The sequence below is a fragment of the Stegostoma tigrinum genome, chromosome 3, assembly GCF_030684315.1.
Source record: "Stegostoma tigrinum isolate sSteTig4 chromosome 3, sSteTig4.hap1, whole genome shotgun sequence".
Classification (NCBI taxonomy): domain Eukaryota; kingdom Metazoa; phylum Chordata; class Chondrichthyes; order Orectolobiformes; family Stegostomatidae; genus Stegostoma; species Stegostoma tigrinum.
In genome coordinates, this window is record NC_081356.1 from 92,497,027 (window position 1) to 92,523,205 (window position 26,179).

General features: G+C 42.6%; 1 protein-coding gene across 7 annotated transcripts in view; it reads right to left on the reverse strand.

Moving 5' to 3' along the window:
* Positions 1-1,184: 1,184 nt before the first annotated feature.
* adgrv1 (adhesion G protein-coupled receptor V1) overlaps positions 1,185-26,179 on the reverse strand; it is a 560,536-nt gene continuing 535,541 nt past the window's right edge. For all 7 annotated transcript variants that reach the window (XM_048527106.2, XM_048527099.2, XM_048527104.2 and 4 more), the window contains 2 exons: positions 9,966-10,143; positions 1,185-1,665 (listed from right to left, as the gene is read on the reverse strand). In XM_048527106.2, coding sequence (XP_048383063.2) covers positions 1,556-1,665; positions 9,966-10,143 — 288 coding nt within the window. In that variant the 3' untranslated portion in view covers positions 1,185-1,555. The remainder of the gene's footprint in view (positions 1,666-9,965; positions 10,144-26,179) is intronic.

The following is a 26,179-nucleotide window of genomic DNA, read 5'->3' on the forward strand; positions in this document are numbered from 1 at the left end:
TTGGGAAGTAGTAATATTTTGAAAAATATTAGGGCCCCAATACCCCAAATGAGGTGCAATTCCAGCTGCATCCAGTGTAATGTGCTGGAATCTTTAAAAATTATATTCATTCATGGAATATGAATGTTGTGAGCAAGGACTGCAGTTAATCCATTCCTAACTGCCCATGAGAAGATGATAGGTAGCTTCTTATTGAACTGTTGCCATCCACGTAGCATAGCTATACTCACTGTGCTGTTTGGAAGTGTTTTCAAGGATTATGATCCAAGAAAGTAAGGAATTGCGATTCAGTTACAAGTCAGGCTGATGCATGCCTTGGAAGGGAATGTGCAGGTACAGGCCAAGCATGGAAGTAGATTTATTCTCAGACAGAAGATCTGAAATTTGCTACATAAAGTTGTCTTTCTTTTATATTTATTTCTTTTAAGTTTCATTAGAATGAAACAGTCGGTTATGTCAAACCTCCAAGTGCCTTAATGTTGCTTGCCTGTTGGACCCTGACATATTGTACCTGTGCTAAGTCTAGGGGAAGAGGGAAGCGATTTGGTAGCAAGGGTGGCTGCAGTGTGTTGTGAAACCAGTGCAAACATTCCTGTTCCTTCTAGTTTCACAAACTAATAAAAGCTAGCTAAATTTCTGGTATTTATATTTGAGCAGCCTCCAGCAATCCCTTCAAGGATCTCTGCTTAGATAGCTCAAGACACCAAAATGACAATGGAAGCGTGTGCGTTGCAAGATCAAACTTATGCAAATTTGGAAGTTGAAATCTTTCAGATATGAATTTTCCACAGGCGTTGGTACTAAAATTAGATAGTGCTGCACCCATTTTAAGTCCATTAGATATGTCAATTAAAGTCTCTTTTGATCTTAAAGTCTCTGAAAATGTTGCCTTTTTTGGCTTTCTTTTTGTTGTACTCTTAGGCTTTGCCATCTGTTATTACTGCAAAAAGTGAAGCCAATAACTGGTACTCAGACATTAAACTGTGTGGCGCAAAGTTCTGCCAGTGGTCTCAGAGACCATCCAGTTGGCAGAATTAAGTCAGAAACATTATATCTGATTGCATTTCTGTGATGTATCTTGGGATTTTATTTTACTTTGTGGAAGATGCTACATAAATACACAATATGTTATTGATGTAGAGCGAGTGCAAGAATGGCACCATATGAAGAACTTAAAACTCGGCTTATTTTTGCTACCAGAAAAGAACATAAAACACAATTTATTGACATTCCACAGAAAGATGTAGATGTTCCATACAAGTAATCTGTTGCTTGTGTTTATTTTGGGGTTTGTTCTAAATCCTACATGAACTGTACATCCAAATTAGTCATATTTACTTCTCTATGACTATGTAAAAAAGAACGACAGGATTTTTTTAAAAAACAGATTTGATTGAATGATAAGATCACAATCAGTTGAACATTACAAAAACGTAGTACAAATTGAAGCGTGTAACACTGTTCTACATTTTAAATGCAAAATTTTAGTGCAAAAGAATACGTCAGTAAAGTATAAAAATTTGGACAAATTTGATTTAAAAAGCATATAAGAATGTTAGAGGTGTGTATCTGCTATTGGTATTCTTCTGAGCTCCACAATTTGTGAATTAGCAATGTTTCCACCATCTTGGCTGCCGTGATAGGATTCATTGTCAAGGCCCGCACCTGAGACAAGAAAAAACATTAATTCAGAATCAATCTAAAAGACATATTTGTTCTTTTCAACAAACAGTTTCAGGCTCTATGGTCTGGAAGTAACTCTGAAACTGCTGAAAATTATCCTTTTAAAAATGGCAAGACAGAAACGTTTTTGCATGGCTCGGTGAATAAATGAACCATATACTGAGCTGAAATAATAAAATGTGAGGCTGGATGAACACAGCAGGCCCAGCAGCATCTCAGGAGCACAAAAGCTGATGTTTCAGGCCTAGACCCTTCATCAGAGAGGGGGATGGGGTGAGGGTTCTGGAATAAATAGGGAGAGAGGGGGACAGTGGGTGGAGGGGAAGAGCTGGGCTGGTTGTGTGGTGCAGTGGGGGTAGGGGACGAACTGGGCTGGTTTTGGGATGCAGTGGGGGAAGGGGAGATTTTGAAGTTGGTGAAGTCCACACTGATACCATTGGGCTGCAGGGTTCCCAGGCGGAATATGAGTTGCTGTTCCTGCAACCTTCGGGTGGCATCATTGTGGCACTGCAGGAGGCCCATGATGGACATGTCATCTAAAGAATGGGAGGGGGTGTGGAAATGGTTTGCGACTGGGAGGTGCAGTTGTTTATTGCGAACCGAGCGGAGGTGTTCTGCAAAGCGGTCCCCAAGCCTCCGCTTGATTTCCCCATTGTAGAGGAAGCCACACCAGGTACAGTGGATGCAGTATACCACATTGGCAGATGTGCAGGTGAACCTCTGGTATCAATGTGGACTTCACCAGCTTCAAAATCTCCCTTTCTCCCACCGCATCCCAAAACCAGCCCAGTTCGTCCCCTCCCCCCACTGCACCACACAACCAGCCCAGCTCTTCCCCTCCACCAACTGCATCCCAAAACCAGTCCAACCTGTCTCTGCCTCCCTAACCTGTTCTTCCTCTCACCCATCCCTTCCTCCCACCCCAAGCCGCACCTCCATCTCCTACCTACTAACCTCATCCCGCCTCCTTGACCTGTCCGTCTTCCCTGAACTGACCTATCCCCTCCCTACCTCCCCACCTATACTCTCCTCTCCACCTATCTTGTTTTCTCTCCATCTTCGGTCCGCCTCCCCCTCTCTCCCTATTTATTCCAGAACCCTCTCCCCATCCCCCTCTCTGATGAAGAGTCTAGGCCCAAAACGTCAGCTTTTGTGCTCCTGAGATGCTGCTTGGCCTGCTGTGTTCATCCAGCTTCACACTTTGTTATCTTGGATTCTCCAGCATCTGCAGTTCCCATTATCACATATACTGAGCTGAGTGTTTGTGTTGGGGAGGTTGACCCACAAATGGATAACATGCACAGTACCCTAATTCATCTTAAAGTCTGCAGGCTAAAGTTATAAAAATATCATCAAGGGTTTCTGCTTCTCATTGCTACCCAGTAAGTCCTGTTAGGAAGTACACCATGAAAATGTTGGGGATGATACAGTCTGGTTGAAATTCCAAATCATCAAAAATTCCACCACAGTTATTCCAACCAAAAAATAAGTTGTGTATTTTCCTTTTGGCTGCTAGAGTATACAGATTCCTTTTTCTTTCAACGCGTTGACTTCAAAATCCTGGAACAAACAGCCAGCTCAAAGTACTTCTCACCTTCATCTCATCCTACTTCGACAAAATATTCCAGTTGTATTTTTGTTTGTGAACTTTCAAACGAACTAACACTGATAGAGACAAGTGTGCCTGTTAGGACTATGCTGGCTCTTTGATAAAGCTATCCATTAGTCCCACTCCATTGGTCTTTCCCCATGGCATTGTAGTCTATTTCCTCTCACTTATTTACCTAACTCTCTTCTGAACAGTGCTTTTGAATGCATTTCTGCTCTTTTATGTGGCGTATTTCAGATCACAAAAACTTGCTGAGCAAAATAAAACTTTCTCATTGTTGTCTTTGGTTCTTTAGCTGATCACCTTAAATTGATGTCCTCTTGTTACCTAACCTTGTGTCACTGAAGCCAGTTCTCTTTATTTACTCAACAATTTGGTGTTTCATCTCCGTTGATTTGCAGACCCAGAGACACTGTTAGCTGGGACCTTTTGCAACTGTATGCAGACAGGTCAGCTAATTCTCTGCTCAACTTGTAAGAATACAACAAAACAATCTCTGTAAAAGCAGTTCACCACAACCCTTCCACAAACACTCCACAGTGCCTCCAGATATTATGTAGCGGCAGAAATTAATAAATTGGCTTCAGTCACCAATGTGGCTCTTAGTTCCTTAAATAAATTTAGTGCAATGCCCATCATGCAGCTGAACACTTGCTGTTTGCACTGTTTGTTTTCGAGACCTCTGCAATCCAAATTAGGCATTCTGTTGTTATATCAGCTGGTAGGACTGTGTGTCATCTATACAGCATTTCTTCTGAGACTTCCAGTGTACGCCGTCATCTGTGCGGATGCTGCTGGAGATAACTTGCAAAGGTGAAATTTGTGGCTCTGAAAGCAATTCTTCCTGGACGGTAAGTAATCAAAATTTGTGAAAAGTCATGTAATATATCTTTTCTACTGCATAAGACTAATTTATGTATATATTCTTTTAGCATTCTCCTTGTAAGATACATTAAATCTATCATGATAGAAATTGATCAATGCTTGTCAATTTCTTGATTATATTAGTACTATGTCTGCTGTAAAACTGTCTTTTTAAAAAAGAACAGTCACTCTTTCAGATGCTACCCGATTAGAAACAATGCATTTTAAGACCAGGCCCAGTTTATAAATCATAGCAGTTGCTACGTTGCTGGGTCACAAAGTGCATGTTTAATTTGATTTTATTGTAATGATATCTATTTTAAGAATTACACGACTCAAACTTGAATAGTTCTTAATGCCCTATAACTTACGCTGAGCACACATTACTTAATTGTTACTTTTAAAATAGAATCCAAATACATAATGATTGTACTGTCACAAAACTCTTGTACGCTGTAGGTCTACACAGAATATTTCTTCACAGAGATCTGTAGGTTTCATGAAAACCTACGAGCAAACTATATTTTGATTTGGGAAGAATGAAGTCACAAAGGGCTGTATTTTATCAGCTCCTTGGAGATGTACTGGAAGGTGGGAAAGCTGGTAAATTGGTGCATAAAAGGGGCATAATAACCTGGCTGTGGATTGTGGCTGATGGGCGATTATCCCGAAGCTCCAGCCCGTGATTTAAGTGACCAACAAAAGGCCTTTTCACACAGAGTTTGTTGAATCCTGCACCATTGGGAATAACATCCAGGGGGTTTTGGAAAGAGGATTTTCAATTTTGGGCACTCCATGGCCATGAAGGGGCCCTCTGATTACCACTCACTCCCAGCCACAATAGGCATGCCTACTGCAGTGTTGTTCTCCTGTATTCAGTGATCAATCACCTCTCACTCCACAATGAAGATCGCCAGGGCCTATTTGCTTAGCTTCTGGCATCTTCAACCATCACTTTGCATGTCTTCAATATACAACTCTGAGGCAGTTGAGCTGCTAGCCCTCCAATTATCATGCATAAGTATCAGGAAAATGGATCATTATCCAGTGTAACTTATAAGTTTACTGAGCATTGAAGGATGTGTTTATTTTAAAGAAAAGATAGAAGTAAAATCCAGATCCCCAAGCAGCTGCTCGACTACCAGCGTCAGTGCTACCGTGATATCTAGCTTGACCGCTGCAACATTGCACAATCACCTGTCATGGACTAGCTAAAGATTGATTTTTTTAATCAATTTTACATTATTGTTATCTATTCTATATATATGTGTCACCTTTTATTATAGTTTTTTGTATTTTAGTAGGCAAAAAACTCATTCTTTCATTAAGAAAGCCTGGTTAAATTGGCCACTTTTAAAACAAATATACAGTTGGGCTTGTCTGAGAAAACTCTAACTCTGCATTGAATAAATTCAATGATCCAGCCTCCAATACGTGCTGGGGAACAGAATTCCATATAATAATTCTCTGAAAGAAAAGCAATTCTCAAAAAAGAGCCCTCCATCCTTAAGCTGTGCCCCATGGTTTTTGTCTCTTGAACAAGAGGATTAACTCTCCAGATATCCTCCCTGTCAAATGACCTTCCAGTCTTGTATGTTTCAATAAGATCATGCATCATTCTTCTAAACCACAATGGGTCTAAGCCCAAAGTTCATAATGTTCTTCATAAGATGTGCACTTCTTCTCTGGAATGACTTGTAATTTACAGAAGGCCAGTTTATGCCAGAACATCTATCCACGTGAAGTATAGCGCTAGTTCAGAATTAACAGGGCTAAGGAGAGATATAATTTCCTAGATGTCTAACCATGGCCCTGGACAGGGGAGTACATCAGGCCCCAATAACTACAACCTAGGGGATCCACTTTGCATGGACTGGGTATAGAGCTGCTGTGTTCAGGTCAGGGATCATGGGCCTAGGGACAAGGCCAGGAACGGCACTGGGTCCGATGATTTTTGACCCTGTTCATATGCTTAATGACCTGCACTTTGAGATGAATTCGTACTCAGTGGTATTTACCTGGATTGTGGTTTCACCTTGTCACCCTCCGTAGTAGCAGATCCTAACAGAGCAGCCTAAAGAGCTCCTTTGACAGGTTAAATATTGGCCTCCCCCACCCCAGACATTTCCATATACAACCTTTCAAATCACTGACCACTCATCACTTATCTTGGATACAGTGGTACTGTTTTTAAAAGCATTAAAAAAAACATATTATTTAATTGGTGGGTGATAGCTGGCCTCTGAGATGCAGAGCTATACCTAACAATGATTTTGATGAAGGATCTAACCACAGTATCTGCAAATCTGCAGATGACACAAACTGAGTGAGAGAGGTGAGCTGTGAAGAGAATGCAGAGATGTTTCTTTCCAAGTAATTTCCAAGATGTTAACTGGTTGAATATTCTATTCTCAAGTTTTAATGTGATTTACACATTGGTGGTAAAGTTAATATATTACATAAAAGCAACATGAATTAGTGAATATTATAACGAAACAAATAATGAAAAACTCATTAGGAATGGCAGTACAGGGATTGAGTCATAGCTAATCCTGTGGGAGTTCAACGAAACCATTGTGGTTCAGGGCAAACATTCCTGTGGGAAGCGTCTTATGTTTGAACAGCTTCAGTCCAGAAAGTACAAGCTGAAGGTTTAACGTTCAACCTGTGATTCATTAGGAAGGAGGAATGTTATGGAGACTGTTTGTACTGGGAGGCATTTACACCTCTTAGGATAATGTGTTCTGATATGGCCAGTGGTCAAGGACAGGAGGGTGTGGCTACAGGTGAGACAGATAAGGAGATCCAGAGAACAGGATTGTCAGCCTCTGCAATTATCCAATAGAGTCGAAGTTCTCAGCTTGTTGGGATGAGTGCAGAGGACCATGGGAAGAATACTGAGGTACAGAAAACCATTCAAATGGAGGGAACCAAATGGAATGTCATGGTGGTAGGGGATAGCATAATTATGGGGTCTGACACTGTTCTCTGCAGCAAAGAATGTGAGTCCAGTGGACTGTGCTGTTTGCCCAGTGCCAGGATTCAGAATGTCTACTCTGGGTTGGAGAAGAACTGGGTTGGAAGGGGAGGATCCAATTGTCATGGTCTATGTAGGCACAAATGACATAGGTAGAACTAGGAAAGTTACCTGAGCAAAATGCAAACTGGCATTGGGTAAACAAAATTAGAGAGATTAACATACAACCTCAAGACTTGTGGGAGAAGTGAGCTCCAATCTGTGGGGCACTGGCACCAATGATGCAGTAAGTGTGAGCTGTGCCAGTGGGATGGTCTACATCTAAACCGTGCTGGGACTAGTGTTCTTGTGAAACACATGACCAGGGAAGTAGAAGGGTTTTAAATTGAATAGTGGGGCCAATGGCCAAAATTTGGGAAGCTACTATATGTCAAGGGGCGGGGAAATTGAAGCAGAGGAAGGAGTTAATGTGAAATATGGTAAACGGACAATGACAGGAAGAGATAGGGGATTCAGATCTCAGATCAAATCAAAACATCCAATTAAACAAGAATGATCTAGTGAACATAACCGAGGTATGGCTGCAGGATGACCTAGATTTCGACTTGAGTACTGAATGGTGTGTGACATTTAGGAAGGATAGGCAGATGGGAAAAGATGGAGGAGTGTTTCTTTTCATTAAAGATTAGCGCAATAGAGAGAGATGACCTGAATTGAGGAAACCACAATATAGAAGATGTCTGGGTAGAGATGAGTAATTATAAAGGCAAGATTTCACACGTGGGAGCTGTGTTTAGGCCCTAACAGTAACCTCATGGGAGAACATGGTATCAAGAAACAAATAATTAGATAAAGGCAAAGTACTGTGGATGTTGGAAATCTGAAATAAACATTGAGAATGCCAGAGATGCTCAGCAGATCCAGCAACTTCTTTGGAGAGAGAGAGACAGAGTTAATATTTTGAATCTACTATGGCACTGCTTCAGTACTAAAGAAAAGACATGTTGGGCAAGAAATAATGAGAGCTTGTCAATAGGGTCCTAGGGTCCAGTAATTATTATGAGGGATTTCAAACCAAATATGGAATGGAAAAATCAGATAGTCTCAATGAGGAATTAATTGAATGTTTGCAGGTATTTTCTTAGACCAGCATGTTATAGGGCCAACCAGAGAGCATTTTGTACTAGACTGGTTTTGGCCAAGGAGATAGGTTTAATTACTGACTTCGAAGTGAAAGCACCCCTGGTCGTAGTGACCATAATATGATTGAACTGTACACACAGTTTACAGGAGAAGACTGGCTGTCCAAGATGACTTTATGAAATGAAACAAAGGCAATTATGAGAGCAGGAAAGCAGATGTAATGAAAGTGAAATGGTAATTTAGGTTAAAGGGTAGGTTAACAGAGATGCAGGTAGAGGCTGGTAGGTAGGATGTAGGGGTGGGGGTAGGGGTTGAGGTGGGAGGAGCAGATAGGGCAGACAGGTCAGGGAGGTGGGGACGAGCTGGGCTAATTTTGGGATGAGGTCGGGCGTGGGGAGATTTTGAAGCTGGTGAAGTCCCCATTGATACCATTGGGCTGCAGGGTTCCCAAACAAAATATGAGGTGCTGTTCCTGTAACCTTCAAGTGGCATCGTTGTGACGCTGGAGAAGGCCCAGGATGGACATGTTGTCCAAGGAGTGGGAGGGGGAGTTGAAGTGGTTTAACAGCAGCTTGGAGACCACTTTATGGAACACATATGCTCAGTTCATGACAAACGACTGCACCTTCCAGTCGTGAACCACTTCAGCTCCCACTCCCATTCCTTGGATGACAAGAACCTAACCCCCATCTTAACTCGCCACCTTCACTCACCCTTACTGGCTCCATCCCCACTGCCCTGACTTCTCCATCTTATCTTTCACCTATCCGCTCCTGCCACCTCAACACCCACCCCCATCTCCTGCTTACTAGCCTCATCGCCGCATCCCTGACCTGTCCATCTTCCCTTGACTGACCAACCCCCACCCTAACTCCCCACCTACACTCACCTTTACTGGCTCCATGCCCGTCTCCTTGACCTGTCCGACTCCTCTCCACCTTTCTGCTCCTTTATCCATCTTCCATCTGCCTCCCCCTCTCTCTCTCTATTTATTTCAGAATCCTCTTCCCCTCTCCCAATTTCTGAAGAAGGGTCCAGATCCAAAACGTCAACTTTTCTACTCTTCTGATGCTGTTTGGCCTACTGTGTTCATCCAGTTCTACACCTTCTTATCTCTTTATTTACGGGAGATTCCTTTGGATACTAAAACACCTAACACAACTATTCTATTCAGAAAAGGAGGGAGACAGAAAGCAGGAAACTACAGTAAGTTAGCTTATCAACTGTCAGGCGAAAATGTAGGCACTTGGGCCATGTCAAGGTAATTATACATGGCCATCAATGATTTTTTTCAAATGGAAATCATATTTAATGAATTTATTACAGAATCATTGAAGTAACTTGCACCATGGATAAAGGAAAACCAACGAGTACATTCCACTCAGATTTCTAGAAGGCATTTGATAAGGTCCTGCATCAAAGGTTATGATGGCAAACAAAAGCTCATGGTGTAGGGGGAACATAAGCTCATGGTGTAGCTGCCACATTTTGCAACAACAATGGTCAACAATGGGCTAAATTCATTATTGCTAAAGACATAGCAATGATGGACCTGCTATCAGAAGAATATTTAATATGGTAGGTCTATTGTCTCTGTTTCCCTTGGTAACAGCAGTCTTTCCGTGTCCCAGCCACCGCTTGATTGAACAGAAATTTTATTTTATTTTGTTTTATTAATTAATCACTCACCAGTTTTTAATGCAAATATCAAGTCATCAAATTCTTGTGATTCCTCATCAGCTACCAGGTTGCTGTTAGCATAACCCCTTGTAGTGGTGTAAATGCTGCCAATCTGTGGACTTTGCTTGAAGATACTGCTTGCTTGACTGCTAGGTCTCAAAGAGGCACGTTCCCAGTCAGCAGGAATCTAAAGAAAGAAAAATGAACTCTAGTAACTCAAAATTTCAGCATGAGAAAAAGAATTGTATGAGATAAACAATGCAACATAAAGCAACCAATGGTAGATTAGGAACTGTATAGCCCAAGACAAAATTAAGTATTGTTTCAATGCAAACAGCAAAAAAAAATGATGGCAAATGTTATTTTCATGAAAATGCTGTTCATTTTTAAATTGTCTCATGGGAAGTGGACTTCGCTGGATGGGCGAGCCTTGACTACCCATCTCTAATTGCCTTGGAGAAGGTGGTGATGAGCTGCCTTCTTGAACTGCAGCAATCCATTTGCTTTAGCTGTCTCTCTAATGGCAAAGTAGCCCTAGAGTCTGTTAGGACTTGATACCCTCAATGCTAGGGGATGAATTCCAGGATTCTGACCCAATAACATTGAAGGAATGGTGTTATGTTTCTAAGTCTGAATAGTGAATATCTTGGAGGAAAAAAAAGATGATGGTATTCCCATGTATCTGCAGACCTTATTGTTATAGATGGAAGAGGCCATGCTTTTGAAAATGCTACCTAAGGATCTTTGGTGAATTTCTGTAGTGCATCTTGAAAATAGTACAGACTGCTGCCGCTAAGCATTGATGGTGAAGTGGACTGAATGTTTGTGACTGGGATGCCAATCACTGGGTTTCTTTGTTCCGATGGTGTCAAGTTCCTTTAATGTTACTGGAGCTGCACTCATCCAGGTAAGTGGGGAATATGGATTACATTCTTGACTTGTGCCTTATAGAAGCTGGACAGGCTTTGGGGAGTCAGTTACTTGCTAGAGGACTCTTAGCCTCTGACCTGCTCTTTTAGCCACAAGGTTTATATGGCTAGTTCCATTCCTAATGAATGCTAACACCCAGGTTTGTGCTACAGAACATAATACAGTGCATTTTCAGTGCAAAAATGAAATGTTGCCTCCACAAGGGCCGAGGTGGTCACCTTTATCAATACAGTGGTGGTCAGACTCATCTGTGACAACCAGATTGTTACGGGTGAGGTTGAGAATGATTTTCCCTGTTCATGGTTCCCTCACCACCTTCAGGGGATTCAGTTTGGGGCTTGACAAGCTGGATCTATAGTGATGCTGAACGCTGAAGTCCCCCACCTAGTACATTCAATGCCCTCAGTGCACCTTAAAAGTGGTGTTCAACATGGAGGAGTATTGATTCATCAGTGAGGGGGTGCTGTAATTGGCAGGATATTTCTTTGCTAATGAGAGTTTATGAGGTCCAGAGTCAACTTGAGGACTCTCAGGCCAACTCCCTCCCAACTGCATCCCATCTTTGTTGCTGTCTCCTGGTGGGACAGGGCATACTATTAATGGCTCTGGTTTTGTCTAAGACATTTTTGAGTAGGATTACTTCAGGTTACTGCTTGACTATTCCATCTGCCAGCTCTCCCAATGTTGGCACTAGCCTCCAGTTGTTAGAAGGACTTCGCAGGATCAATTTGTCTTTGTCACTTCCAGTGTCTTGGTCAATGTCAGGTAGTTTGTCTGGTTTCATTTCTTTCTTTAAACTTTTCAGCTCACTAAGCCACTATCTTCACACAGTAATAGAGCTTCTGCCAGGTTCTAATTTATCCATGTCACTCCAACATCATTGTTACATCACCCTCACATATGCTTCTGGCGCTAATTTCATTACTTTGCACACTCTACAAAATAACTGTTGAGGTATGCATATGTAACAGTGATTTCATTTTAAAGTAATATATTGTAATGTGAAGTACATTTGGAAATTTTTGAAAGATGTGATCAGGCACTTTAAATGTTCTTTAACTATAAAGTATGTAAAAACTGTTTAAGGAAAGTATCCAAAATGTTAATGCAATTGAAATTTGTTAGTGGAAACCCTCATGTGCAAAAATGTAATCCTTGTACATACATTTCTTTTTAAGTAAATATTGTGTAAACTGGGAAGCATGCTGGTCCCAACAATTAAAATCGCAACTGCCACAGCAGTAGGTTTGTCTGATTTTCTTGAGTTGTCACTTTCACATGACAACATGATATTGTGGAAATCCTTGCCAGCCGTATTATGTTTGTGAAATTCTGAAACTACACACACTAGTGACAGTCACAGTGCTTTGTCAGATATGTGAGACTCCTGACTATTTCTTTCTTTGTACGTACCTAACAGCAGCAAGTCTAATTCAAATAAAAAACGCTGATATAAACTACCCATGTATGTTGTACTGGTGCACACAGATAAGTACACAAATTACTTTTAATAACAAGATAGATAAATTATTTTTAAACAAACTTGTAAAGTTGTGCTTTATAACTGACTATTGGAAGTAATTTCAGATTTTAAAGGATTTAGAAGAGATTGACAAATTTGTGGAGTGGTAGCTTAATGGCACATGGAATTTAATACACAGATGTGTAATACACTTTGGTGGAAAGAACATGGAGATAGGATAAAATACACTATTCTGAAAGGTGTGTAGGGTTAGAGACCTGATTATTTATCACATAAGTCATTAAAAATGATTGCTGGGTTGAAAGAGCTGTCAATAAAGCAAACAGTATTCTAGTCTTCATGAATCGTGGAATAGCGCACAAGAGCAGGGAGGTTGTAGTGAACTTACATTTGACACTAGTTAAACCTTAGTTGGAGTAATGTGTATATTTTTTATTCACTATGGGACATGGACATCACTGGTTGGCCAGTATTTATTGCTCATCCTTAGCTGCCCTTGAGAAGGTGGTGGTGAGCTGCCTTTTTGAACCACTGCAATCCATGTGCTGTAGGTAGACCCGCAATGCCCTCAGGACAGAATTCCAAGATTTTAACCCAGCGACACTGAAGGAACAGTGACATATTTCCAAGTCAGGACAGTGAGTGACTTGGAGGGGAACTTACAGGTGGTGGTGTTCCCATATATTTTCTGCCCTTGACCTTCTAGATGGAATGGATTGTGGGTTTAAAGGGTGCTGCCTAAGGATCTTGAGTGAATTTTTGCAGCTTTTCTTGTGAATCATACAGCAAGCTTGGTGAGGGAGAAAGTTTAAGCTTGTGGATGTGGTGCCAGTTCAGCAGGCTGCTTTGTACTTTTCTTGAGTGTTGTTGGAGCTGTACCCATCCTGGCAAATGGGGAGTAGTCCATCACATTCCTGACCAGTGCCTTGAAGATGATGGATGGGTTTTGGGGAGTCAGGATGTGAGTTACTTGTTGCAGTATTCTTTGCCTCTAACCTGCTCTTGAAGCCACTTAGTTTATGTGGAGAGTCCAGTGAGTTTCTGGACAATCGTATCCCCAAGGATGTTGACAGTGGAGGATTCAGTGTGGTAACACCATTGAATGTCAAGGGACGGTAGTTAGGTTGTTTCTTATTTGAGGTGATCATCGCCAAGCATTTATGTGGTGCAAATGTCACTTGCCACTTGTCAGCCTAAGCCTGGATATTGTCCTGATTTTGTTACATTTGAACACGGACTGCTTCCAGTATCTGAGGCATTGCAAATGGTAATTAACACTGTGCAGTCATTGGTGAACATCCCCAATTCTGACCTTATGATTGAGTGAAGGTCATTGATGAAGCCACTGAAGATGGTTGGATCTAGGACATTACGCTGAGAACCTCTGTAGAGACATCCTGGAATTGAGCTGACCTCCACCAACCACAAAGATCTTCCCATTGTCAGGGTTGACTCCAACAGTGGAGATTTTGCACCAATATCTATTGATTTGGGCTTTGTTAGGGCTCTTTGATGCCAAAATCAGTTGAATGCGACGTTGATGTCAAAGGCTTTCACTCTCACCTCACTTCTAGAATTCAACTCTTCTGTCCATTTTAAAACCAAGTCAGTAATGAGGTCAGGAGCTGAGTGGCCCTGGCAGAACCGGAACTGGGCGTCACTGAGCAGGTTATTACTGAGCAGGTGCTGCTTGACAGCATGGTTGATGACACCTTCCATCACTTTGCTGATGATCAAGAGTAGATTGATAGGGTGGTAATTGACTGGGTTGGATTTGACACGCTTTGGGGACAGGACAGAGCTGGGTCATTTTCCACATTGTCGGGTAGATGCCAGTGGTATAATTGTTATGTAAGAGCTTGGCTAGGAGAGCAGCAGGTTCTGGAGTACAAGCCTTCAGTACTATTGCCGGAATGTTTTCTGGGCCCATAGCCTTTGCAGTATCCAATGCCTCCAACCATTTCTTGATATCACATGGAGTGAATTAAATTGGCTGAAGACTGGTTTCTGTAATGCTGAGGACCACTGGAGGAGGCTGGTATTGATCATCCATATGAAAGATGTGGCTGAAAATTGCTGTGAATGCTTCAACCTTGTTTTTTTACACAGAAATGTTAGGCTCGTTCATTATTGAGCATGGGGATACTTGTGGAGCGTTCTCTTCCAGTGAGTTGCTTAATTTACCACTGCCATACATGACTAGATGTGGCAGTACTGAAAGCTTACGTCTGATCCATTGGCTGTGGGATTGGTGAGGTCTTTCTAACACTTGCTGCTTATGCTGTTGGGCATGCATGTGGTCCTGTTTGTTGGCATTTCCAGGTTGATATCTCATCTTCAGGTATGCCTGGCATGTGCTCCTGCACTCTACATTGAACCAGGTTTGATCGCCTGGCTTGATGGTAATGGTTAAATGGGGGATATGCCAGGCCATGAGATTGCAGATTGTGCTGGAGTATATTTCTGCTTCTGTGATGACCCACAGTGCCCCATAAAAGCCAACTTGCTAAGTTTGTTTGAAGTCTGCCCCATTTAGCGCAGTGATAGCACACACAACATGATACAGAATATTCTCAATGCAAAGGCAGGGTGTCCTGTTTTGGGCACCACTCCATAGAAAAGATGTGAAAGCATATGAGCACGTACAGAATATATTTATGAGAATGAGACACTTGTATGAGAAAGGATTGGAGACATTGATACTATTTTCTTTGGAGAGATATCTAACAGGAAATCTGATAGATGTTTCAAAATCATGAGAGCTCTGTACAAAGCTGATTGGGAGAAACTGTTCCGACTCATAAATGATCAATAACCAGACAGTACAGAAGTGTTTTGCAAAAGAAGCAAACATGATATGAGTCGACAAATTATGTTTCACACAAGAAGTTGTTAGGGAATGCATGCACTTCATCAAGTTTTGATGGAGGCAGGATCAACTGAGGCCTTCTGCAAGGAATTGTATAATTATTTATATAGAAATAATGTGCAGGGTTACAGGAAAAAGACTAGAGATTGGCACTACGTTAAAATTACTAAGATTTTGGAGTAGATTTGTAGCTCGGGTTGTGGGTGTTGAGGTTGGTTGGCTCACCGAGCTCTTTTTTTAAAAGCCAGGCAGGTAAACGCACCAACACTTCATCAGAGGCTGGACTAGGATGTTACCAAGCACGGTAACAAAATGTCTGTGGAAGGACAAACCAGTTCAGCGAGCCAACCAACCTCAACACTACATTAAAATGCTCAGAGAACCAGCGTAAACATGATGGGTCAAATAGCCTCCTTCTGCGTTGTAACAATTCTGCAATTCTGGGATTTTATTCACCCTTGATGGAGCCCATTCCATTAAATGTAATGGGCTATCCTGCTACAGGAAAAAAAACTGAATCTTTTAATTAACTTATACTTTTCCATTAGTTGTACACTAGAAACAAATGAATAAGTTGGTGTGTGTCCAAGAATTCAGGGGAGACATTTTATTTGGTAGTATGTTGACTACAGCTGATTACAGAGGAAAATTAGGGCTGTTCCTTTGGCTCCCTACTAGTTTCCACCACTCTGGGATTGATGAGATTTAATTATGCAGTTGCAGCGAGGATGGGCATAAACTTAAAATGTTACAATACATTTTGAGGACTTTGCAGGCAAAACAATGTTAGAGTTGTGCAGAGATAGCAAGGATGTGGTTTGATAATGGCTGTTTTGAAAGGAGGAAAAATGAGAAGTATTATTTTACAACCTCACTATTATGGCCATGTACAGTGAGGAGCACTTGGTTTATTGTGATCATAGAATTTTAATCTGTATATTTTTGGATAATGTTTGTTAGGTTTTGCACGTTTTAAATAATTGTATCATTTGCTTTGTCAGGGCAACATCAAGAAAGCAGTAAACCATCTTCAAGCACCTACCAGGTTTAATTATCAGACAGTGTGCGTACATTACCAGGAGACCCAATCAGCCCCCACAAATGAGACATAATTATCCAGATTGGTGTTTATACTGTGCTGGTAACCTCTGTAGGCACTGACCTACCTTCCATAGCCTGGAAGTTTGAATGCATTAGCTCTCTTTTCTCAAAAGTTCCTGCTGGTCACATCATGCTTCCTAACCCATAAGACTGGGAAGATTCCACCTTCAATAGCAACTACTGCTTTTCAAATATAACACATTCTGTGAATCATCTGAAATCTTTGAATTATTAAGACAGTATTATAAGTCTCAGTTGTCTCACCGTAGTATAATTGTGCCAGAATACTTATTTCTGTGAGGTTATTGTGACATCAAAATATAGTTTTGAAACATGGAATCGAAAATACTATGCTATAAATGGATAGTTCAGTGAGAATTGAAGTTAGCAATTGTAGGTTTTTTTTCCCATCTTTGCAATCTAGCTTTGATTCTATTCACTGCCTTTACCTGGGTGTCATGGTTAAGTGTCATGGAATTCATTCCTCGTCCTGGGAAAAGAAAAAGTCCTGCCTATACATCACTCCAGTCAGCGAGGCCTTCAAGTTTCTGCCCATAGAATAGGGCATAAGTTGCCTCTCTCTGCTGTCTCTGGGGCAAATATCAGGAACCAGGCGGGGCACTTGGGTCCAGACTGGCAGCACTTGGCTGGGTGCACAGTAGGCTTTTAAAAATGGCACAGGCGCAAGGAACACTAGTGAAATCAGGGATGTTCCCTGAGTAGTGGTTGCCTGAGAATGACATGTGGTAAGATGGCTCCAGACTACACAAAGGCAGGGTAAGTAGTTAATAAGTTTGGTAATATAGAGTGACAAAACCTACTAAGCATTGTGGCAGAATCCACTCCAAAAATCTCGACATAACACAAATTAGCCAAATGAAGAACATACAGGCCACTATCTTCATAAAATGCTAGAGCTTCCGTTCTGTTCCAGATCTGATTATGTAATCATGATACTTATTTCTGTTGGTTGGAAAAGCAACCGATAAGGAACATTTAATCCAGCATTTGTGTAAATGATTTTGCACAATCAATTTGAAAACAGCAGTCAATAGTAAATCAAGCTTTGAGTTCCAGTTGAAATACAATTGGGGATTTTACACTGAGATCAAAGATATAATTAAGAACAGCCTACCTCCTCATGAGGTAAGCTTACACAGATGCAAATCTCAATTATAACTTGAATAAGATTCTGCTTAACTGGTTTCCTTCAAATCTATAAAGACCTCATTACGCCATTCTTCTTATAGAGCTATAAGGGAGCATGAGAAATCCTTGGCGGATAGGATCAAGGAAAACTCCAAGGCTTTTTACATATATGTGCAGAACAAGAGAATGGCCAGAGAAAGGGTAGGGCCGATCAAGGATCGTAAAGGGAATTTATGCACAGAGCCTAAAGAGATAGGAGAGGTCCTTAATGAATACTTTTCTTCAGTATTCACAACTGAGAGGGACCTAGTTATAGAGAAGGACAGTGTGAAACAGGCTGGTAGGCTACAGGAGGTTAATGTTAGTAAAGAAGATGTGCTAGGAATTCTGAGGAAGTTGAAGATAGACAAGTCCCCCAGGCCTGATGGGATTTATCCAAGGATTCTATGAGAAGTGAGGGACGAGACTGCAGGCCTTTTGGCAATGATCTTTTCACCTTCACTCTCCACGGGTATAGTGCCGGAAGATTGGAAAGAGGCAAACATCATTCCCTTGTTCAGAAAAGGGAACAGGGATAACCCCAGAAATTACTGACCAGTTAGTCTCACGTCAGTGGTGGGCAAATTATTGGAAAGGGCTCTGAGAGACAGGATTTATGATCACTTGGAAAGGTACAGTTTGATTCATGATAGTCAGCATGGATTTGTGAGGGGTAGATCATTCCTCACAAACCTTACTGAATTCTTTGAAGAGGTAACCAAATGTGTGGATGAAGGTAGTGCAGTGGATGTGGTCTACATGGATTTAAATAAGGCGTTTGATAAAGTTCCGCATGGTAGGCTCATGCCGAAAGTAAGGAGGCATGGGATAGGGGGAAATGTGTCAGACTGGATTCAGAATTGGCTGTCCCTTAGAAGACATTGGGTGGCAGTGGGCAGAAAATATTTAACACGGTGCTCAGTTATGAGTGGTGTGCCAGACATATCCGTTCTGGGTCCTCTTCAATTTGCATCAGAGATAATGGGAACTGCAGATGCTGGAGAATCCGAGATAACAAATAGTAGAGCTGGATGAACAAAGCCTAAGATGCTGCTTGGTCTGCTGTGCTTATTCAGCTCTACACTTTGTTATCTTCCCCCTTCTATCTGTGATTTTTGTAAATGATTTGGATGAAGGAGTAGAAGGGTGGATTAGCAAGGTCGCAGATGATACAAAGGTGGGTCATGTTGTGGACAGAGCGGAGGGCTGTTCTAGGTTACAAAGGGACATTGATAGGCTGCAGAGCTGGGCTGAGAAGTGGCAGATGGAGTTTAACCCTGAAAAGTATGAGGTGATTCATTTTGGAAGGTAAAACGTGAAAGCAGAATACAGGGTTAATGGAAAGATTCTTGGCAATGTGGAGCAGCACAGGAATCTTGGGGTTCATGTCCACGGTTCCCTGAAAGCTGCCACCCAGGTGGATAGAGTCGTTAAGAAGGTCTACGGTGTGTTAGCTTTCATTAATAGAGCGATTGAGTTCAAGAGCTGTGAAGTTATGCTCCAGCTACACAAAATCTTGGTTCGGCGACATCTGGAGTTCTAGTCGCCTCATTACAGAAAAGATATGGAAGCATTGGAAAAGGTGCAGAGGAGATTTACCGAGATGTTGCCTGGAATGGAGGGAAGGCCTTACGAGGAAAGGTTGAGAGAGCTAGGGCTTTTCTCTTTAGAATGACGAAGGATGAGGGGTGACTTGATAGAGGTGTACAAAATGGGCAGAGGTATCGATAGAGTAGACAGCCACAGACTTTTTCCTCGGGTGGAGGTTCCTTTTATGAGGAGACATAGTTTTAAAGTGAAAGGAGGTAGATATTGGGGATACGTCAGAGGTAAGTTCTTTATTCAGAGAGTGGTTTGGGCATGAAATGCATTGCCGGAGAGGGTAGTTGGGTCGGCCTCATCAGGGGCATTTAAGCAGCTATGAGATAGGCATACGGATGATAGTATGAGGTGGTGGTGGAGATTAGATAGACCTTAGGTTTCGGGTAAAAGTTCAGCACAACATCGTGGGCTGAAGGGTCTGTACTTTGCTATACTGTTCTATGTTCTATATTCTGTGAAGCATCTAAAATACTGCTAATTAGACAGATATGTAATATTCGCCAATTACTTAGAGCTAAATTTATAGTAAATAGTCTGCTGCAACTGTCATATGCAAGGTGGTAGCTCTGCAGGGTGACTATGATAGTTTAGAACACTAAATGTTGACCAGATCACATTTTTTTGTGGCACAGTGCAAAGAGGAGGCTGAGCTGTATAAAAAAAGCCATGAACAGAACAATTTAAATGTATGGTGTTTAAATGAGTTAGGAAATTAATTTTATTGAAAAAAAATAAATATTTCAGAACTAGAAGCTGTTTCCTATACTTGAGTAGACTTCAGTGCTGCATTAATGAGAAAGACCTTGTTTCAACCTGGCACAGTGCCTCTTTCTGCTGCAATGTTCCGAGGCCAACACGTATATCCACTGGAAGACATTGAAGATCACAGGAGCTGTTACCAAATTGTGCGAAGAATTAAATTTGTCACATAGTGACAGAAGAGTCCATTAAATTTAGGTACTGCAGCAAATTACAGATTAATTCCGCGTGGGACTAAGGAATTATTATGTACCTTGCTTTCTTGTTATTGTAGTAACAGCTTGACAATAAGTGGACTTTGTGAACATAGAGCAGGATTCAGAGAAAGTGCAAAGTTTATTTAAATCTGTATAAGTTAGAAATCAAAGATGTACTGTTAAATCATCTATCTGCTATGTCTGCAGTTTCTGAAACTTTGAGATACTTTTTCTGAAAATGAAAATTAATTTAAAAAATCATTTATAATTGTTAATTTAAGTGCTAGGGCTGTTGTTAGACAGTTTTAAGACTTAACAAACCATCAAAAATGTACTTAAACTAACGGGCAACCCTACCTTTTTCTGGTGAGTTTTGAAGTTACTTACCGGTAAGTACAGAAACAATAGAAAGAGTGCTGAATTTCTTGCCATGATACCAGTGCAGAACAGCTTTTATAAGACCAAGGTCCAAATTGATTCCTGGAATATCAGGACTGATACATGAGGAAAGACTGAGTTGGTTAAGATAGTATTCACTGGAGGTGGAGAGGATGTCATGGAAACCTATAAAGCTCTCACGGAACTAGACAGGTTAGATGCAGGAAGGCTGCTCCAATGGTGGGGGAGTTCAGAACCAGTTTAAGGATAAGGGGTAAGCCTTTTAGGACTGAGATGAGGAGAAATTTCTTCTCCCAGAGAGTGGTGAACCTTTGGAAATAGTTGCCACAGAAAGTGGTTGAGGCCAAAACTTTGTGTTTTCAAACAGGAAACAGATATAGCTCTTGTGGTGAAAGGGATCAAGAGATATGGAGTGGGGGGGATTAGGGTATTGAGCTCAATGATCAACCATGATCATACTGAATGGTGGGGCAGGCTTGAGGGGGGCCAATGGCATACACCTGCTCCCAAGTTCTTTGTTTCTATGAATCTTGGATAGTAACTTCCTGATTTAACTGTGTATGCGTGGTTACTGAAAGTTGCTGTCGGATTTACTCTTTAATAATGGTGAGTAGATATTTTACAGTTAGTCTTAACTTAAAAATGTGGGCCATTCCTTTATGCTGAGCTTTCATTAAATCCTTTGGGGCTTTCAAACTTCCTATTTACAATGAATCAGCTATGTATTTCTAAAGGGCTCGCTTCTCTAAAAAAATTCTCGATGCACAGGCTCCACTGCACATCTCAGGCATTCATCATGGCTGGATACGTAGGAATTATGATTATGAGATAATCCACATTCAACTTTTTTTACAAGTCAATGCATTAAGACCAAGAATCAAATGCATAAGATAGGTATTCACTAATAATTGTGATGGTTGCACATCTTTAGGACAGACACTAGAGAGATCAGAAACTACTGCAGATTCAACCTCACTCCAAGTGGAAGATTAGGTAATTCACATCAAATTCTATTCCAATGAAACAATGGAGAGAGCAAACATCCAGTCTTTCAATACCGAAAGCTTTGGAGGTCTGTTATACATTTAGTAATGCAGGATGGAATACAGACAAAGATAACAGATTTTACCTTGGATCTAGACAACAGATTTACTTCAATGAATTTCATTGTGATATCAATGAACAGCAGGAGCTGTTAGAATTCAACAGTGATTCGTTAGCATTTTTATCAATGCCCACATCATTCTGTGGCTGGGAAAATTAATCCCAGGATTGCAATCTGCTCAATAGAAATCACAGTTAAGTAACATTGGGTTAATTGTTTCCATTTCTATAGAGTATTCAGAAGGAGATGCATAAGTAGCAGAAGCAGTTGTGGTTTTGCTATTCCTTTATAAATTTTATTTGCAAAATGTATTCTTTATTTAGAATCATAGAACCCCTACAGAGAGGGGACAGGATCTTTGGCCCAACAAGTCCACACTCACCCTCAGAACATCCCACCCAGACCCATCCCCCAATCTACACATTGCTGAATATGATTACCAAGTTAGCATGGCCAATCCACCTAACCTGCACATCTTTGGACTGTGGGAGAAAACTGGAGCACCCAGAGGAAACCCATGCAGACACAGGGAGAATGTGCAAACTCCACACAGTGAGGGTGGAACTGAACCCAGGTCCCTGGTGCTATGAGGCAGCAGTGCTAACCACTGAGCCACCCCCCGCCCAGTGCTGTCTTTGTAACTAATGTCCAGTATAGGGCAGTCATTTTAGCACATTTAGTTGGATGCCAACACCATGCGTTCAATTCCTGCACTGAAAGAGTTTACCATAATGAATTCTCCTTCTCAACCTGTCCGCTCCCCACCCCCAGCCCCTGCCCAAGTGTGGTGATCCTCAGATTAAAGCATCACCAGTCATCTGTTTGTATTGAGAGAGGAGCCCTATAGTCTGGTGAGACAATGACAACTATACCCTACCTTACCTTACTCCAGTTTAGTGTGTACTAGACAGAAGAAAGACAAAGCAAGTTTACGTGTTTTAAAATTATAACTGGCATGCAGACGTCTATGACACTTGTGTACAAATTTGGAAAAATAAGATAATCTTCTTCACACATGTTACCAAAGTGCCCTCAATACACCTTCTTCTTTCAGTCCCTCCCACTACTTCTAAATGCACTTCCTAGTCCTGCAGCTGGTTCTGTCACTGCTGTTGTCCCTTGTGCATTTGTATAAAATGCCTGATTGCCAAATCCATAGGGTCATCTGCCTGGGTTTAAACTGGGGCTCACTTTTTGGGAGTCCTCCAATAAGCAGTCTTTGGGGCTGTTTCAATCCTGTCCATCTGCAGAGCCATTGCAGTGAGTCACCGTGTTCCCTCACGATTTATCATGAGAGTTCCCACTGAGGTGTCAGTATCCAGCCTACTGAGGCGTACGGGATCAGCCTTGCTGACGTTTCCTCTGAGGCCTCCGTATTCTTGCCCTCAGAGGTCCAGATTGGTGCCCAGAGGAGCCAGCAATTGTGGAAACATGTGCAAGACAAGAAAGAGAGAGAACGCATTGCAGCCAGTGGTTTGGAGTGGTGTGCAATGATTGACAGTGACAGCAGAGTTCATGTGAGAGCAGAACAAAGTGTTCCATGTTTTTTAACAGAAAATGGATGTTTGTGCATCCCTGCAGGAAAAGTTCTGGTCATCTGCTGTGAGGGCTTAAATTCACTCCTGGGCGGGGGTGAGGACCCTAATGTCAGGCAGCCTTACACCCTTCCCCTATCTCTCCATTGGTCATGGGCATCCTGAAGAAGGGTCACTGGACACGAAACATTAACTCTGCTTTCTTTCTGCAGATGCTGCCAGACCTACTGAGTTTTCCTAGCAATTTCTGGTTTTTGCTTCAGGTTATGGGATGATTTTTTGCAATAATAAGGGGTAATGAGTTAGATAACAATGGGTAGAATGACTGTCACTGCTGGTGCATGAGAAAAGTGGTGAAGTGCTCCTGAATTGAATAATTTATTGTTGCGTGTACTCCATATAAAAATGTCGCCACGCGTAGCTGCCATTCTCATTAACTTTAAATAAAATTTTTAAAAAGGCAAGATAACTTAAAGAGGGTCCAATTTTTTCTTCTACGCCACTACAGACCCACTCAGGGCTTCACCACCCCAAACCATGTCACCGCCAACCTCCTGCTCCAGGCTCCACCACCCCATGCCATGACACTGCCACACTCCTGCACCAGGGTCCATCACCCCATGCCATGACACCATCAGACTCCCACTCCAGCTCCATCACCCCATGCCATGTCACTGTCAGACTCCTGCTCCAGGCTCCATCACCCCTTCCATGTCACTGCCAGACTCCTGCTCCAGGCTCCATTACCCCATGCCATGTTACCGTCAGACTCCTGCTCCAGGCTCCATTACCCCATGCCATGTCACCGTCAGACTCCTGCTCCAGGCGCCATTACCCCATGCCATGTCACCGTCAGACTCCTGCTCCAGGCTCCATCACCCCTTCCATGTCACGGCCAGACTCCTGCTCCAGGCTCTATCACCCCTTCCATGTCACTGTCAGACTCCTGCTCCAGGCTCGATTACCCCATGCCACATCACCGCTACACTCCTGCACCAGGGTCCATCACCCCATGCCATGACACCATCAGACTCCCGCTCCAGCTCCATCACCCCATGCCATGACACTGCCAGACTCCTGCTCCAGGGTCCATCACCCCTTCCATGTCACTGTTACATTCCTGCTCCAGGCTCCATCGCTCAATGCCATGACACTGCCAGACTCCTGCTCCAGGCTCCATTACCCCATGCCACGTCATCGCCACACTCCTGTACCAGGGTCTATCACCCCATGCCATAACACCACCAGACTCCCGCTCCAGCGTCATCACCCCATGCCATGACACCATCAGACTCCCACTCCAGCTCCATTACCCCATGCCACGTCACCGCCACACTCCTGCACCAGGGTCTATCACCCCATGCCATGACACCACCAGACTCCCGCTCCAGCACCATCACCCCATGCCATGACACCATCAGACTCCCACTCCAGCTCCATTACCCCATGCCTCATCACCACCACACTCCTGCACCAGGATCCATCACCCTATGCCATGACACTGCCAGACTCCTGCTCCAGGCTCCATCACCCCATGCCGTGACACTGCCAGACTCCTGCTCCAGGCTCCATCACCCCATGCCATGACACTGCCAAACTCCTGCTCCAGGCTCCATCACCCCATGCCACATCACCGCCAGACTCCTGCTCCAGGCTCCATCACCCCATGCCATGACACCGCCAGACTCCCACTCCAGGCTCCATCACCCATACCATGACACCACTAGAGTGCCCACTCCAGGCTTCGCAGGCTAGCTGACTCTTTGGACATGCTCCCTCTGAAACACTGCCGCTCCAGACCCGATCGAAACTGACTTCCTTCCAACAGAGCTCTCTTTAAGAAGGTAAGTGTAAGCGAGAACTGAAAAAAAAATGAGAAAAGTTGGGTTGGGGGTAGGGAAAGGAAAATAAAAAGTGGATGAAGAAGACAAGCCTGGGCACAGGAGCCTGGACGCTACCTGCTCTGACACCACCATCCTTATAACATACTTGCTCTGATGGACTGATGTGGCAGCACACGTCATACAATGTTAGCAGTGTGGAAGTTTAAGGGGAGAAGGCATGTGGTGGAAGATGTTGCCATTAATAGTGAGAGTGGTACAGGCCAGCATCTTGGTGGAATATTGATGCAGTGACGGAGACAGAAGTGCATGAGAGAGAAATATGACTTTTACTTACCCTGATGAAGCAGAGGAAGTCATTCAGCTTCTTTCCTTTCCTCCACTCTGAGATAGCATTGAACTGGATGGCGACCTCAGACCATGCTGCGCAGCTCTGATATTGCCACTCCTCCTTCAGTACAAGGATAGCTGTCCTCAGCACCACCCTATGCACCAGAACCCCAGGTCCCTATAGAGAATTGTGGTGTCATCCTTCCCCTCCATGACATCTTCTGCCTGAGCATCGCAGCTTCGGAAAGCCAATGCTTACCAAGGAGCACTGCAGCATTTTACAGATGATACAGGTGCAAGAGATTGCAGTGTTTAAGTACATATCCAATGAGTGGCAAGTTGTTTTATGTGGTAGGATGGCATGGAATTTGGCTGTGAAAAATGCATGGGGAGTGAGTAGTGGGTAATTAATGCTGCAAGTTTGGTAATGTAGCAGCCTTTTGGCTGCTAAAACACAGATTGCTAACTTGGCCGAACAGCAAGGGGTGCTGGGTACAATGACCGAGTCAAAGTCTGAAATCACCAAACCCACAAACCAGGCACAGTGCAAACAAAGCAGCCAGGTGCTAATTCCATTAGCATAACGTAAAAGGCAACAGTTATCCTGGATACACAGATCACCTGCAATTTATCCACTAAACAAAGGAGGTCCCAAACAAACATCCTGCTACACAAACAAACAAACATGAGCATGCCATTTAAATGATTGACCATGTTCAAACTATTAAATGTGTCTCCCAGAGATAATGGGAACTGCAGATGCTGGAGAATCCAAGACAACAAAATGTGAGGCTGGATGAACACAGCAGGCCAAGCAGCATCTCAGGAGCACAAAAGCTGACGTCTCGGGCCTAGACCCTTCATCAGAGAGGGGGATGGGGTGA